The 15,465-nt window shown below is 41.6% G+C and overlaps 1 protein-coding gene across 2 annotated transcripts in view; it reads right to left on the bottom strand.

Moving 5' to 3' along the window:
- LOC146805144 (coagulation factor X-like) overlaps window positions 1-15,465 on the bottom strand; it is a 218,089-nt gene that overhangs the window by 128,561 nt on the left and 74,063 nt on the right. For both annotated transcript variants that reach the window (XM_085622316.1, XM_085622317.1), the window contains exon 3: window positions 3,729-3,753. In XM_085622316.1, the coding sequence (XP_085478442.1) occupies window positions 3,729-3,753 (25 nt within the window). The remainder of the gene's footprint in view (window positions 1-3,728; window positions 3,754-15,465) is intronic.

Below are 15,465 nucleotides of genomic sequence, written 5' to 3'. Positions count from 1 at the left end.
CTTAAACATAAAAGTAAAATACTGAAGGGATAAGCAATATTCCCCAATTAAGAAAAAAGCACTTTACATCTTCTATTCTATGAGACAGTGCTAGAGCACTTTTGTTATATTGCTTTGGCATTTCATATCTTCCTTGAGTTGAACTCGTGTTTCTGCATTGCTAATACTGATCCCCCTTTCAGAATAGCACATTGAAATCTTTCCAGCAATTTTCTGGACCCAGTTGGCGTCTTTGAAAATACCACTGGGAAAAGTAAAGTCTTCAGAGGAACACCAGCAAGGGTAAAGACTATTTCAGTGAAAGGAGTCATCCTTAAACCAGTACAAAGAGATCTAGCCTGGATAAACATGTATGAATGAATGCAATGCTTAGCCATGGTATCATGAAAATGTTACATTCAACTTGATGGAAAAAGGCATGTGAGTATTTGATGGTATGGGGTTTCTTACAGTGGTCTCTTGTGTAATGAATTTGTATTAACCCATCTATCTACAACATTGCTTACCACTTTATAACGCTCTTTATCCTAGCTAGTTTGATTGTGTTTACTCTTGCTATCATTTGAATAAGTCTCTAATTTCTGGACCTCAATAGATCAGTAAAACTGTAAAAAAACATTTTAATGACAATGCTAATCAATATAACTTGCTTCATTTTACATCACTTAGCTACATTGCTAATCACTCAATTAATGACAGCACTTTAGGTGAACGGTAAATGCAGTCACGTGTTTAAGAACTGGTGGCTTAATTTCCCCCTTTCAACTGTTCAAGTACATGCCATGTGGCCTTGTATACATTCTCAAATATAAATTGACAGACTTTTAAAACTTCATCACAATGCCACCGCTGCACTTGTCATTGCTTGTATACTTTGCTTATATAGAGAGTTGTAATTTCAGGCTTATCGCTTTGTTCCTTGGTCAGCCTTTACCAATTTTATATTTTTGGTAAGCAAATATGTTGGATTTAGTGACTTTTGATTTCAACTGTAGAAGACCTCTTTCCTTGGTATTACTGTACTGTGGTTGTCTCCGTCATTGTTAATGAAAAAACGACTTTCTGGTAGTTTGTCAAATATTATCAGTTACTAGAGGCTTACGTTTATTTGGTCAGCCTGAGGTTAGAGTGCTTGATTGAGATGAACTAAATTGACTAGTCTGATAATATTTTTACAGATAAAACCTTTCCATAGTAGAAACTCTAGAATAACAATAATCAAGAAACATATGGCATTTAAATATGTTTTTCACTATTAAAGGTGAACCAATGAACATGGCCAAAGACCATGAGGATCTCCTGGTCCATTTTCAAATATGGATTAATTGACAATCGTGGCTGTGTGTAATTAAATGGTGAATTAGTAGTATTCAAAGTGCAGTGTGAAGGTCTAAAGTCGGAGATTGAAAGTTGTAAGAGGAATGTGGTGCCAACAGGCATATACACTGCACAAATCTGTTGCTTGATAACATGCACTCTTGAAATAAACCCTCTGAAGAGTAATTTAATGTGAGCAGGGATACAACTAAGAAAGTGTCACCCAACACCCCTGCTCATACATCCACACAGGGCTAGAAAGGTATTCACCTATTATGACGGAGGAGAAATTTGAGATTGGGAACCATCAAGAGTGCTCCATTAATATTATAGCAATGTACACTGTGTTTGCAGTGCCCTAAGAATGAGGGATGGCAATAAGCAGTATCATAATCTGTTGCTGCAGCTAGAAGACTCCACCACCCCCATTTGGAAAAATTAAACCAGTGCTTTCTTCATCCAAATCACTTGTCAACATTCTCACTCATCTCAGCCCTGAGAAGGTAAAAGTAAAGACCTTAAAATTGTGGAAGTTATGAAAAACCTTTCAAGGGAAAGAACACCTTCCATCAGATATGAAAGTATCAAAACTTTTTTCGGGTCTTAGATAATAAGGGCATTTCATTATTTTGAAGATTTGTGAAAGGAGGGACTTGCAGCCTAATTCGAACTTAGTTATATTCAATTACACTTATTCTGAAACAGAGCATATAATGATTGGGCTGTAGAAATAGGCACCTTCACTAAGAGCTCTTTCTGACTGCTTTGGTATTCTTGCATCTAGAATTACTGATACCATGAGCAACAGTAATTTAAGGAAGCCAGAATATCCCAGTTTTGCAACTTGCACTATAAGTGTGCATTTGGAGATGAAGGAATTGGAGGTACCATATCTAAATCCTGCAATAACTTCCCATGTTAAGGCAGTTTAATACTCAGTCCCTCCACCAGCTTTCGGCTGCTGAAATATCCCAGGGCAACTATTGGGAATGCAGGATTGCCACTGGAGGTGTAATTTCCAATTCAGCATGTAACTCTGGGCCAGATGTACAAATATCTGGTTGAAAAATAATGTCTGCTAAATTGCAAACTGTACTTTTGCAAACAGTAATGATTTTTAAGAACGTACCTATGTAGAAATAGGTTGGTTCATTAAAAAATGAATCATAGTTGGTCGCAATCAACCTCATGAATATTATAGAGGTAGGTCACAAATTGCGACTCACTATGATTAGAGGCCATTGCAGGAGTGGTGGCCTACTGGGGACAACAGACCACCATGAATGTGATTGCCTTTCAATAAAGTAAACATCTTTTTAAATGCAGCTGGTTTTTCTTGGAGGTAAAGGGACTGCGTTCGAAAAGAAAAGTTTACTGTTTAACACAAAAATGGCTTTTTTTAATTGTTATGTGCATTTTCATAAATGTATTTTAAGACTTGATAGAAGAATTATTCAATTGAAATCAATGGGGTGCTTGAGTGTTTCAGAAGCACACTTTTAAAGATAGTTAATACATATAATATAATTATATATATATTAATTCAACATTCCTGCTTCAAATAATAAACAGGGCCGACACAGCACGGAATCTCTTTACACAATTTATTCAGACACGGTTGTCCATCCTGAACGCGTTTTGGCCGTGGTTCCGGCCTTTTTCAACATATATATATATATACTTCGAAGTACGAGGTCATCGTGCAAGCGGGAGGTACATGCCTGAATGGGGTTCGTGGTACAAGCAGCGTTTTAACAAGGCTGTGGTTTCATCCACTTGGATTTTACTTTTCAAAATTTGGCGAACTCTGGGTGAAACTCACAGGAGTAATACTTTGTGCTACTACATGGACCAGCATGCCGCAGTTACGGCGACGCCCACTGGGGGAGGTCCATAGATTATTAATTAGCAGCATGTTGCCTGGAAATTTCGCTGCAACCTTGCCACTGATGAAAGGGAAACCTGAAACGCGTCTGGCAGAGGCTGCCTTGGACTTTTAAACACGCTTTGTTTTTGCTCTGCTGAAGCCCATTAAAGAAAAGTGCATCCATTACCTACTTGGTGGCTCCTTCCTCAGGGGTAACCTTTTGTTGTTGGATATATATATATATATATATATATATATATATATATATATATATATATATATATATATATGCAGAACTATTCATAGGCAAAGTAACATGCGTAGGCAACTTGCTTTTTCTTACTCGACACTTTTAATGTGTGATGTCCAACTCATAAGTGGGATTTGTTTACACTTCCTTACTTCCTTCAAGAGGTTGCATCCCTGGTTCTCAAAAGCAGGCCAACACCCATATACTACAATGTCACTTTTCGGTCCAAATGTCGCACACACCAGAACGTTTGTTTTAAACAAACAAATTTAAGTAGTAGCATATTTCTCTTACCTTGGTATTTATTCCAGAATTTTCTCTGTTGGAAGAAAAAGTGTTAGAATTAGGTTAGTATGTGGCATCTAGAAAAGATAAAAACTCTTAAAAGTAACTGACAATTATCTCTTCGACCAATTTATGCATGAAGGAAATAGACTCAGGGCCTGAAATCCTAACTTTCTGGTTGAAATACACATTCACAATTTTTTACTAAATACTTATATTTTTTTAAATGCTCACAATTTGGGACTAGAAACCTTTTTACAAACCTACCTTTGTACTAATGAATTGGTTTACAAAACATGGAATCAGATTGAGTAGTAATCCAACCTACTCAATTAATATTCATTAGTTAAGTCTCACATTGTAACTCAAACCCATTGGCCACAATCACAGAGATGGTGGCTTGAATGGGTCTGCATACTCCTATGTCTGTGATTGAGTTAAACTGAAGGATTTTTTTTTTTTTTCAAGCAGCCTGTTTTCTTTAAAGGAAAGAGGACTGCTTTTTAGTTTTTAAAAAAAACTTTTTTTGTTTTGTTTGAATTCCTAGAGTTGTAGAGTTGGCTGTGATCCTCTGGGCCACTGCCTTCTCTCCCAGAAACGTTTCCTAAAATTCATAAAGGAGATGAGGTCCAAAGGGTATTCTTTCCCTTTTCCAAATGAGCTACCACCCTTGGATGCTGGAGGTTGTAACTTTTCAGTGGTTTGCTATAAGTAAATTCTGGTCTCAAACTATAAATACATCTAATAACGATTTAGTATTTGGAAGGGATGCCCAAAACACGCTGCTTTCAAATACCAAACCAATATTAATTCAATAACGCATTTTAGGAATGGGTAACATTTTACTGAGTCCTAAAATGGGTTTTGCTCATGGTCAAAAAAGTTTTTGTGGTTGCAAACTTCAAATCAGAGTGTTTCTGCAAACACACGAACATATAGCACATCTCTGCCCTCAGTAAGATATAGATGAGGCATTTGGAAATTATTGAAAGCTAAGCATGGGAAGGCCTCATTTTGAATCATTCTTCACACTTGCGATCTCTACCACATGAAATTTATTACGTTTGTCTCTGTCTTGCTGATTTTTATCTTACCTATGCATGTTCTTAGACCTTTTCCAACTTCAGACACATTTGCTCACAATCAACATTGAAAATGGGCTCTCAGCAACCACCCTGGATTCAGGTTAAATATAAGTTCTCCACTCCTTATAAAAAACTGCACAAAATTAATTTCCTGGGACATTCTATGCTGCCACATCAGATCCTGAACAGAGTCCTTAAAACAAACTCATGCCCTCTCCCCAGGATCAATTAGATGCCCTATTTTAACAGTCTGGTAGTGCACTATACCAAACCATTAAACCTCTGGTTCTAAAGTGATGTGTGTCAATATTGTTTACCATGTTTAAATAGTTCGGTATCTCCCATGAGGTAAATTGGACCATCAAATTTGTTATTAGAAGCTCTGGATATCCTTATCTTTCTTTACTTCATTTTTGAGGAATGTCTTCACTGTGATTGTGATTGCATGCACAAGCAAACACATCTTCAGACCAATTAGAATGATAACCAACAAAATAAGGGGGATATCTCTTTTTTTCACAATTTATTTACTGGACACATTGGGCCTATTATGATGTTGGGTGGACTTACATCCGCCCGACACCGTCTCGGAACCTGGACCGACTGACCTCTGGTCGGCGGTCCCAAACGCCTCATTATGATGCGACCAAACACTGTTAGGTTGCATAATCCCATTCTTCTATGGGAGCTCGTAAACCGGTCATAACATCCCATAGATGAATGGGAGTCTGTGTTCATCCCTGCACCGTGTGGCAGGCACCATGCAAGACAGTGGAGATTAGCCTTACATCCATGGCTCTGCATGACGTAGGTCAGCCAGATTTATTGCAAGAGCAACTGATTATATCATTGGCAAATGTCCTGCTCTTCCTAAACCTGGCTCTGCTATATTGTCTGCCGTTTGAGCAAATAGAGCTGCATATTTTCAAGCAGCACTTCCTTGCATGAAGGACAGTAAATCTGGGCTCTAGAGTCCCTAATAGACCAGCATTACTATTAATTTCCTAAACTTCTTAGAACCCATTGGACCGCCATAGTCGTGGTGGTGGTCCACCTTCCATATTCTGACTATGGCAGTTGGGCTGCCACGAACCGTGATCCCTGGCGGTCTTGCAGCAGTGTGAGGCTGGTAACATGCTTGCGGTATCACAGCGGCACCACCAAGCATATTACTAGTTTTCTCGCCACCACAGTGTGGCGGTGAGGAAATTAAAGGTGCCCTACAGGGCCCCCTGTTGTCTCTGCGCAAGGGGATGCATGCAGGGGACACATGGGGTTCCCCCCGTATGCATGCACTGCCAGTTCCTGCAGGGCATGGACTGAACAGTCCATGCCCTGCAGGAACGTGCAGACTCAAATATGGTTACACAATAATGGGGTTGACTCAGACACGTCACTAGGACCTAGGTGAAACTCAGTACAAAAAAGGGGGGTGGTCCCAGTGTAAATACAATATTACATAGACATCAACATCACCTGATCAATCATTTACAAATAATATTTTTACATATTGATAATATTTAATCAAAAACAAATATTTCATCATGTTCAAAACACAGCACATTTATCAAAAAAGTTAGTTCTATGTTTTTTATATAGAATGTGGACAACAATGATAGATTCACAGTGTCCTTTCTGACATTCTATTTCTGTAAATAATGTAGCCTTGGTTAAGGCTGGATAGGCCTTTTATGTTATTGGATGTACACACTGTTCACTGCCTTCCCTCCATCACTCACCCTCACTTCTGCACATTGATGCACCAATTCCTCCCTTCTTCCCTTCTGGGGCACCTATGCACTAACTTTTTTGATAAATGTGCTGTGTTTTGAACATTATGAAATATATGTTCAACTTGATTAAATATTTACAATATGTATACATTTTGTTTGTAATTAACTGATCAGGTGATGTTGATGTCTATGTAATATTGTATTTCCACTGGGACCACCCCCCTTTTTGTACCAAGGCTCAAATATGAGCCTTATCACCAAACCGGCTTGGGCGAGCTGCCGCAGGACTGCCCGACCTGGATTCCAGTCGGAATCCGGCAGGCGGTCTCATTATGGGTTTTGCTGTCTTGGAGTGGGCCATTGACGTGGAAGCCCGCTCCAAGACCGCCAAACTCATAATAGGAATGCTTCTCAGGTCTCCATTTCCTAGGATTGAGCTTCTCTTCATCCTCTTCTCCAGGTGAATGTTTTTTGTAGCTAGGCAATCAGCTGTAACATGTTTCTTTCCTGGCATAGCTCTTTCCTTATGTTTATTCTATTGTAATTACACAACCACCTCAATACGTGTGGCATGGCCTTACAGATCTGTCCTTTAATGGAGATCAGGTATATCTAAGTCTTAGATCCAGTTTAAAAGACATTCTCGAAACATACATCTTGTAATACATGCAAACCAACAGAAAATCTGGGCCTCCTCGGTTATAGTATAGTACAAGCCTGCCTTTTTTTTAATGAATGACAAGAAAAAACAGTTGTTTGTTTTTGTCTTCCCTCTCTGTGACTAAGGTTGTCTCCACTCTGTACCCACTGGGATCAGTGGTCAGAATTGCTCTGTATGTCAAATGTGAATAATATAAGTAGTGAACAATTTAAGTAGTAGTATTTAATTCCATATACACTAATCACTCAATTCATACCTCACATTTTAATAATTCCTCTAAATGGCAGCTTTTTTGGCAAAATGTAACACAAATTTGACTTGTGTAATCTTAAAAAGGGGCAGTATAACTGTTTCAACCATCCCTTTATTAGGGGTATCCCATTATTGTGAGGATTTGTGCACAAAATGTGCACAAAATAAACACAAAATAAGCAGTGACTATAAATTTGTATTTCTTCTGCCTCATTCTAAAATCTTTCTCCCGGAGGATTTTTAGAACTTGCTCAATTTGTGGTCCAGCTTTATTTTGCCTTTCCAAAAAATCAAATCTCATTCCATTAAAGAAATTATTCAATATGTTTTAAAACCTATCAAAGTAATGGCCGGACTAAATATCATATTTTTAAAATGGTGTGTATACTCAGGACTGCTGGATGTGACTCCTCAAACAACACTACTTGGATGAATGCAGATGAAAGGGCTATTGTAGAAGACATTTGAACCTTGTACAAAGTAGTTATCACTTCATTTATTGAGGAAGCAGATAATGATCTATAACTGTCTATTGAGGTATTTCAAGTTGATGCATATTCTCAATTTACTATAAGCTTTTTGGGGATCGCAAAGGACAAAAGCCAATCTGAGATGTCTGTATGGTCCAAACATATACTTTACATGGATTCCCTAAATTCTCTTTTAGCTGATATTTCATCATTAGTGATATGTTTTTGATCATGTAAGTTCTGAGTCCTCTTCCTGTTTTAAACAAATTTGGGCTTTACAACCTCCAAATTGCCATGTTTTTATGTGACAATCTTATAGAACTTCTCAGCTACTGAGTCACCTTCCTTAAATATATCAGTTGCTGTGCCTCCAAAACTTACAGCAGGCTATGGGGAATTTCGATAAACAATTATGCTAGGCTCATTTTGAAAATTCCATTCCTTAAAGGGTATTGCTTTCTCTTCACCACACAGCTTACTTGTGTTGCTTTTTACACTAATATTAGGGGTTTCTCTAGAATATGTACTAGTATAGTACCATAAAGGGTCTTGTAAGTCTCTAAGGTCCTTCATTAGTAACCTTTCTTGGAATACTGAAGGCACTATTTACCTTATGATGTTGTAGCAAATTGTGATGTTAGAGGTTGAGACTACACTTGAGCTTCTGCTTAGCTCACCTCCATTCTAGAGCAGCGTCCCTACTCAGCTGACTTGTTTTCTATATAAGTTGGAACCATTCCCAACTTTTAGGTATGGTGCCAACAGATGAGGAAACACAAAATAGACACCCTGTCTGGATGTGTGTGTAGTAGCTCAATTTCTGAAGTGCTGGATGCTTGTTTCCAGCTGGTGATTGCTGTCAGACCTGGCATCCTTGGAGAGGTTCCCTAGCTCTTTACCTTCAGGCCTCTTGTTTTTTGCTGACTTTGCTTTTGCTGGCCATATGATTCTGCACACTTTACCACTGCAAAGTGCTTGTGCTCTTTCCCTAAAATGCAGTAACATTGGCTCATCTATAATCGTCAGATTTAATTTACTTATAAGTCCCTAGTAATGTGTATTACCTTTGCCCAGGGCTTGTAAATTAAATATTACTAGGGGGTGTGCGTATTCATAAAGGAACAAAGTCCCTTACACACAGCATAAAGACATTTAGAAGATTGTAGAGAAACATTTATACCTATGTTTGATATCCAAATGGAGTATTTATACATATTAATTTAGCACAGTAACAAAACAATGAAGTGGGAAAAGCAAGCAAAGGAGAAAGTCTCATGAGACATAACATAATAACTCAGGCATATGAGTGTGACAAATGTAACACAATGGTTATAGTCACCATCTGTGAGTACCAACACTCAAGTGTACACTAATAAACAATTTAACAATTGAGTCTAGGTACTACAGTCAACTACATTTTGATCGCTACATAATTATAGGATGATCAACAGGACATTCAGTTTCATGCATGAGATGTGATACACAATGGTTACAAAAGATCAACTAGGTACGGGGGCCAGGAGTGCATCCACATGACAACCAGACTAAGACAATGGTTACCCAGGTGCAGAAAGTGATCCTGAATCTCGCAGCACAAGGCTTAAAATTGGTTTCACAGTAGTTGATGAATGCGTGATGAGATCAATGAGGGCAATGCAGGATCAACCCAAGGAAGTATGCTCAGGGCGCAAGGCTTGAGATCAATAATCATGGACCACTGCACATTGGTGTCTTGTCTCAACAATGACTTCTCAGGTGCCTCAGAGAGCAGGAAGTGATAATGCACTTCCATGCTCTGGCCAGCATGTCTGCTGGCCCACTGGAGAATGCCTCCTATACGCATAAGCCCCCACTGTCTTAGGCCGCCAGCAGCCCGACCGCATTTGTGTTACGACCCTCGACTGGGAGCCTTGAATTGCAGCACTTTTCCTTAAATTGTCCTGTTGACACAAGACATCAATTCACAGTGGTCTATAACTGGATGCAGTTGGCAATTGGGCATTGTGCACGCCACCTAGTCAGCCACACACAATGGGGGCTTAGGTGTGACTGAGTGGGCTATACTGACAGAAGGGAATGGAGGAGCTGGACGCAGCTTCATTTACTTCTAAATAGGCTAAGTCCTGTCCTTACACAAAGGGCTGCCTAACCCCTGTAGTTAGTCTGGAGCCAGGGTTGGCAGGGCAGGGCATCTGTGCACTTCAAAGGCTTGTCTTTGAATTCTCCCTCACTTCAAAGGCACTACTGAGTATAAGTACTAAACCGCAGATGGCACCACGTCAGTACACTTCTGGACCTGTGGATACTGTATCAGGCAGAAGGACTGCTCTGCTGTAGAAAGGACTGCCACTCTGCTGGACTGATACTTTGCTGGACTGCTACTTGGCTGTACTGATCTACTGCTTGATGGCCTTATGCTTGGCATGGTAAGGACTGGACCTGCATCATTTAACCCAGAATCCAGAGTGACTCCAAGGACTAGTTGGCTTGCCTCCTAATCTGAAACCTTAGGAACATAACAGGCTTCCACCAATTTGCACCTGCACCTGGCCTCTGCCATTTGTGAGTCTGCCCTGCCATGTGGTGCAACCCCAGGCTTGGACCCTTGGAAGTGGGCCTAAGGTGCTTACCAGTGGACCCAACACACCTTCTCTGTTGAGCAGTGCATCCTCAAGCTAAATGGATGCATCTTTTCGGCTGAGCAGTGCATCAAGGAAGTGTTGAGCAGTTGAGGCAGTGCCTCAGTTCAGAAGAGCTGTGATGCGAGAGCCTGTGTCATTATTGTGGTTCTCGCCGATGAGAGATTTATGTGCGAGGTCTGGAGTCAGTGAAGCTCCGCACAGCAGCGGTTCCAGTGCAGCTGCGAGGATGATGTGGAGTCCTTGTGCTGGGAGAAGTCTTTCAGCAGAGGTGATGCATCAGTTCTACTTAGGATTGCACCTCACAGCAGGGGAGATGTGTTGGTTCTGCTGGATCCAGAGATAGGCTGGCAGAGCACCTTCAGGCCCACTTGCAAGGGTCCTAGACGGGGGTGGCACCACTTGGAAGGGTAGGACTCACAGATGGCAGAGTCCTGGTGCTGGGTTCAATGCTGTTGGAGCTTTCTGTCCCAGGGGCTCTATATGTGTGCAGATTGAAAATTAATATACATTTTTGGTTCCGATTTTTCACTTGGGACATGATGCACTTCTTCTATGAAATCATTGTGAATTTCATTTTTGCAATTATATGATTGAGACTATATATATTATAAAAACAATACATGTGACTTTGGGTGATGGCTATTATCCTTTTATTATTTGTCGTAGTTTGATTAGTTATGAGAACACAGACATTTTTTACAGCCATTGTAGCTTTCCAAATTATGTATTTTGATCAATTATTATACCAATGAGAACCACTGTTGCTTAAAGGTATTGTATGCCCTGTTTCCCATGGATAAGGGTCATCCTTGTTTATTCAAGAGAAAAGTGGCATTTTCAAAATTGTAATTAAAATCCGACTTTACCATGAGAGAGGATTTATCAAATTCAAATTCAAATCACTTTATTCGATCAATAAAAATATCAATCATAAAAGTACAAAGTACAAAAATGCATCACAAGTTGATAACCAGAGAGACCAGGGAAATTCATAACAGCGAATGGTCAGTTTTCTAATTCTCTAGATGGATATAAAAAGTAAACAGGGCTAAAAACAAGGCTAAAAATAGATCAGGCCATAGGTAATATATACATTAAAAAACCACATAACAGTATAAAAAAAAAAAAAAAAAAAACCCCATCCAGAAGAAAAGGGCTCGGTGGACAAAGCTCACAACATTTCATTTAGCTAATTTTCCCTTGACGAGCCTTTGCCTAATCCTCCAAGCGTGTCCCAAAAACTTTGCTGTACCACAGATAATACTTGGGATTAACGTCTCATAAGTTAAAATGCGTAAGGCCACCCGATGGGAAGAACAGCCCAAATTGGAACAAACCGGTTTTAGCCACCTGGACCTCACTTGGCTGTATGCCCTACAAGCAAAGAAAAAATGTGCTATAGATTCCGTAGGGCAAGCACAGTCCGGACAGCCCTCAATATTTCCCGAGTGGCCGCTCCAACCATACTGAAAATCACGGAGAGGGAGTGTGCCATACCTGAATTTCAGGTAGAGCACTCTGTCCCCCGGGGACTCGATGAGGTCAAGGAAGGGTTCCAATTTTAGGGCGGGCTTAACATCCAAAAATCTCTCCGACAAAATGCCATTTTGATTTTTGTTGGACATGGCGGAGATCCAGTCCCAGTAAAGCTTTTTCACAAGAGGTTTGGGCGGGGGCATCTGGCTCTCCCAAGCCTGGTCCAGACCAATTTCGACCACTAATTTCATCAAGTTAGAGACCCAACCAACCTTGTGACCTGCGCCCAAACTTATCAGTTCTTTTAGTCCGGATGCATAATGGCATAGGTCAGAAGACCTCATAAGCCGGGTCCAGTATAACAGGGGGCGCAGCCTCGCCACTTCGTTTATTGGGTGCCTCCCAAGGTCGTAACGGAGAGGTAATAGAGGGGTGGAAGGGGGGAGCAAAACTAGGTCACGAAAAAATTTGTTTTCTGATTTTACTAATTCAGAAAGATTATCGAACCCCCAAAGTTCCGCCCCGTATAAGCACCCAGGCAAGGCCTTACCCTCGTATACTTTGATGGCTGGGGCTACAGGGCGACTACAGGAGAGTCTCTGGTGCCTCGCTATGGCCCCGGAAATCCGTTTATGGTTTAGGACCATTTTAGTCAGATGAGGTGCCCATTTTAGTTTGTTGTTCATCCTTACCCCAAGATAATCAAAGGCCTCTACCAGCTCCAGCGGGCTGTCATTCAAGTTAAATTTGTTCCTGAAGTTTTTAGATGGTGCCAAAGCCATTAGCTTGGTTTTAGCTATGTTGATTACCAAGCCTCTGTCAACACAGAATGAGGTGAAGCGATCAAGAAGTTTTTGCAGGCCCATAGGGCTCTTGGAGACCAGGAGGGTGTCATCCGCAAATAATAGGGTTGGTATTTTTTCCCCGCACAGGGTTGGGGCATCGGCCGCGTCCTCTCTCAAATGGTCTGTCACCCCATTTATATAGAGAGAGAACAAGGTCGGCGCCAAAACACAACCCTGGCGTACTCCTCTCTGGACAACTATTTTCTCTGTGAGCTGGCCCTGCCCCCCCCCACCTTACTCTGGCAAAATTGTCTTCATGCAGGCGTTTAACAAGAGACAGGATCAGGGGAGGAATTCCTAGATCAAACAAGACTTGCCAAAGCTTGGAGCGGGGGACCAGATCGAAGGCTGTCTTTAAGTCTATAAAGGCCAAATACAGGCTACCCTTCTTGATGGTTACAGTTTTCCAGTGGATCAGGCAGAGTCTAAATACCTGATCCATTGTGCCAACACCACATCTAAATCCAGCCTGAAAGTGGGACAAAACACCCTCCTCATCAATCCATCCCTTCATCCGTGTTAAGAGGACCCTGCCAACTATTTTTTGAATGACATCGATCAAACTAATCGGTCTATAATTTGCAGGATCCTCTCTATCCCCCTTCTTGTAGATGGTCACCACCTCAGCCCCTTTCCAAGATTCAGGTACAGGGTGACCAATTGCTATGAGGTTTAGGGATCTACAAATAAATTGTGCCCAAAGGTTTCTCTCGTGGATCATAAGATCGCCCGGAAGGCCGTCGGGACCGGCTGCTTTACCGGGCGCAATTGAAGCAATAGCTCTAAGAACCTCATTAAGGCCAAAAAGCTCGTTCACAGAAGGTACCACTGGGGGCTCTAATTCATACCCTTGCTCATGCGGTGTGCACCCTTCATCACCCATGTATAATTTCTGAAAGTGCTCGAACCAGTCTCGCCCCGAGATGTGGTTCGGTAATGGATCAGCCCCCCTCCTTGTGCCAACATTAATAAGATCCCAAAATAATGTTGCATCCTTCAGCTGGGCAGCAGATTTCAGATCTTGCCAGTGGGCTTCTTCCCAAGCTCGTTTGGCTAGAACAATGGACCTGTAATATAATTTCCTTGCAGACAAGATGTTACTCTGGACCTTGGTTTTTAGAGCTTTCGAAAGGTCCTGCCTCCGTGTTCTGCACTCGTTAGAGTACCACGGATTTTCGCCTTTAGGAAGTGGGCGCTTACAGCCCCGAGATATTTTGGCCTGGAAGAACTCACTTACATTGTCCACAGTTGAGAGGTATATTTCCTTAAGCTCTGAGCAGTGCGTAGGAGAGGGGGGAGTGTCGGAAACGTCGTTAAGTAATGAAATGTTATCATTAATGATCTCCCTAATGCCCTCCAGTGATAATTCGCTTTCGGCAACCTTATGCCATTTAAGGCGCCGATTGCAGTTGGAGGGGACAATTTCCCTCATCCGAGTAGTCTTGGTACTAACAAGCTCGGTGGGAATAAGAGCAAGATCACATTGAAAGTGCATGGACAGGGGATTGTGGTCACTTTCGCATCTTTGGACCACTTCCATATCTATAAGGTCACCCCAGGAACCAACGTCCAACAATATATAGTCAATGCGTGAGGGCACCTTGGTTCTAGTAAATGTGGGGGCTCCCATTAAATCGGATTTAGATCTACCATTGGTCGCCCTCAAATTATGCTCAAGAGTCAGAGCATTGATTTGTATGACTCTAGGGGACCATTTCTTTATTATAGGGAGGTCTAGACAGGGAATTTCCCACTTGGCATCCAGATCCCTTGTGCCCTGGATATCCTCATTGCAGAGTGGCTCAAAGGTACAATTTAGGTCTCCTGCGACGATTGTGCCTACTGCAGAGGTGATGGCCGTGAGCTCAGTATCCAGGGTTGATATGATGGGGCTTGCTTGTCCACCAGGGGTTCCTCTGGCATATACATTAAAGATCTCCAGGCCAGCTTTGGAGTCTGGCCCAGTAATGGAAATATGAAGAATGTCCCGGGAGGGAATTTCCCGGATTCTAACAGACCAATTCAAGTGAATGTTGACCCAAGCAAGTAGTCCCCCCGAGGGCCTGCCTCTGGGTGAGCTGATGGCCGGGACATGAAAGGTGGTATAGCCTGACCTATAAAGGGGGACTAGGCTCCATGTCTCCTGGAATAAAAGTATATCGAATTTGTTGATAAAATCGTTCCAGAGGGGGTCGGCAAGATTTTTATCCAGACCCGCAATGTTCCAGGATAAAATATGGAGTGATCTTGCGCAATTAAGGGGAATGTCTTTATTTACATCCACCACCTCACTTAAGACGTTTGCTTCACTTGGTAGTTGGGGGGGAGCCAAAGTAACACTACTAACCCCACCCGGGACCATGGGCAGAGAGTGTACTAAAACAGTATTAACCACTTGGGAGAGGCATTCCGAGACAGGAAGAAGGTTATCTTGTTGGTTGTGAATCAGTCAATCAACCTGTCTGAGACCTGAATCTCCGGACTCATGCAGGAATGACCAAGAAGGGGAGGGACGGATCTGGATCGAGGAAAACTCCGGCGGAGATGTCCTGAGTTCCAGTAATAGGAGGTTTTCTGCTAGG

The sequence above is a fragment of the Triturus cristatus genome, chromosome 8, assembly GCF_964204655.1.
Source record: "Triturus cristatus chromosome 8, aTriCri1.1, whole genome shotgun sequence".
Lineage (NCBI taxonomy): Eukaryota > Metazoa > Chordata > Amphibia > Caudata > Salamandridae > Triturus > Triturus cristatus.
This window is presented reverse-complemented; position numbering and strand designations above follow the sequence as displayed.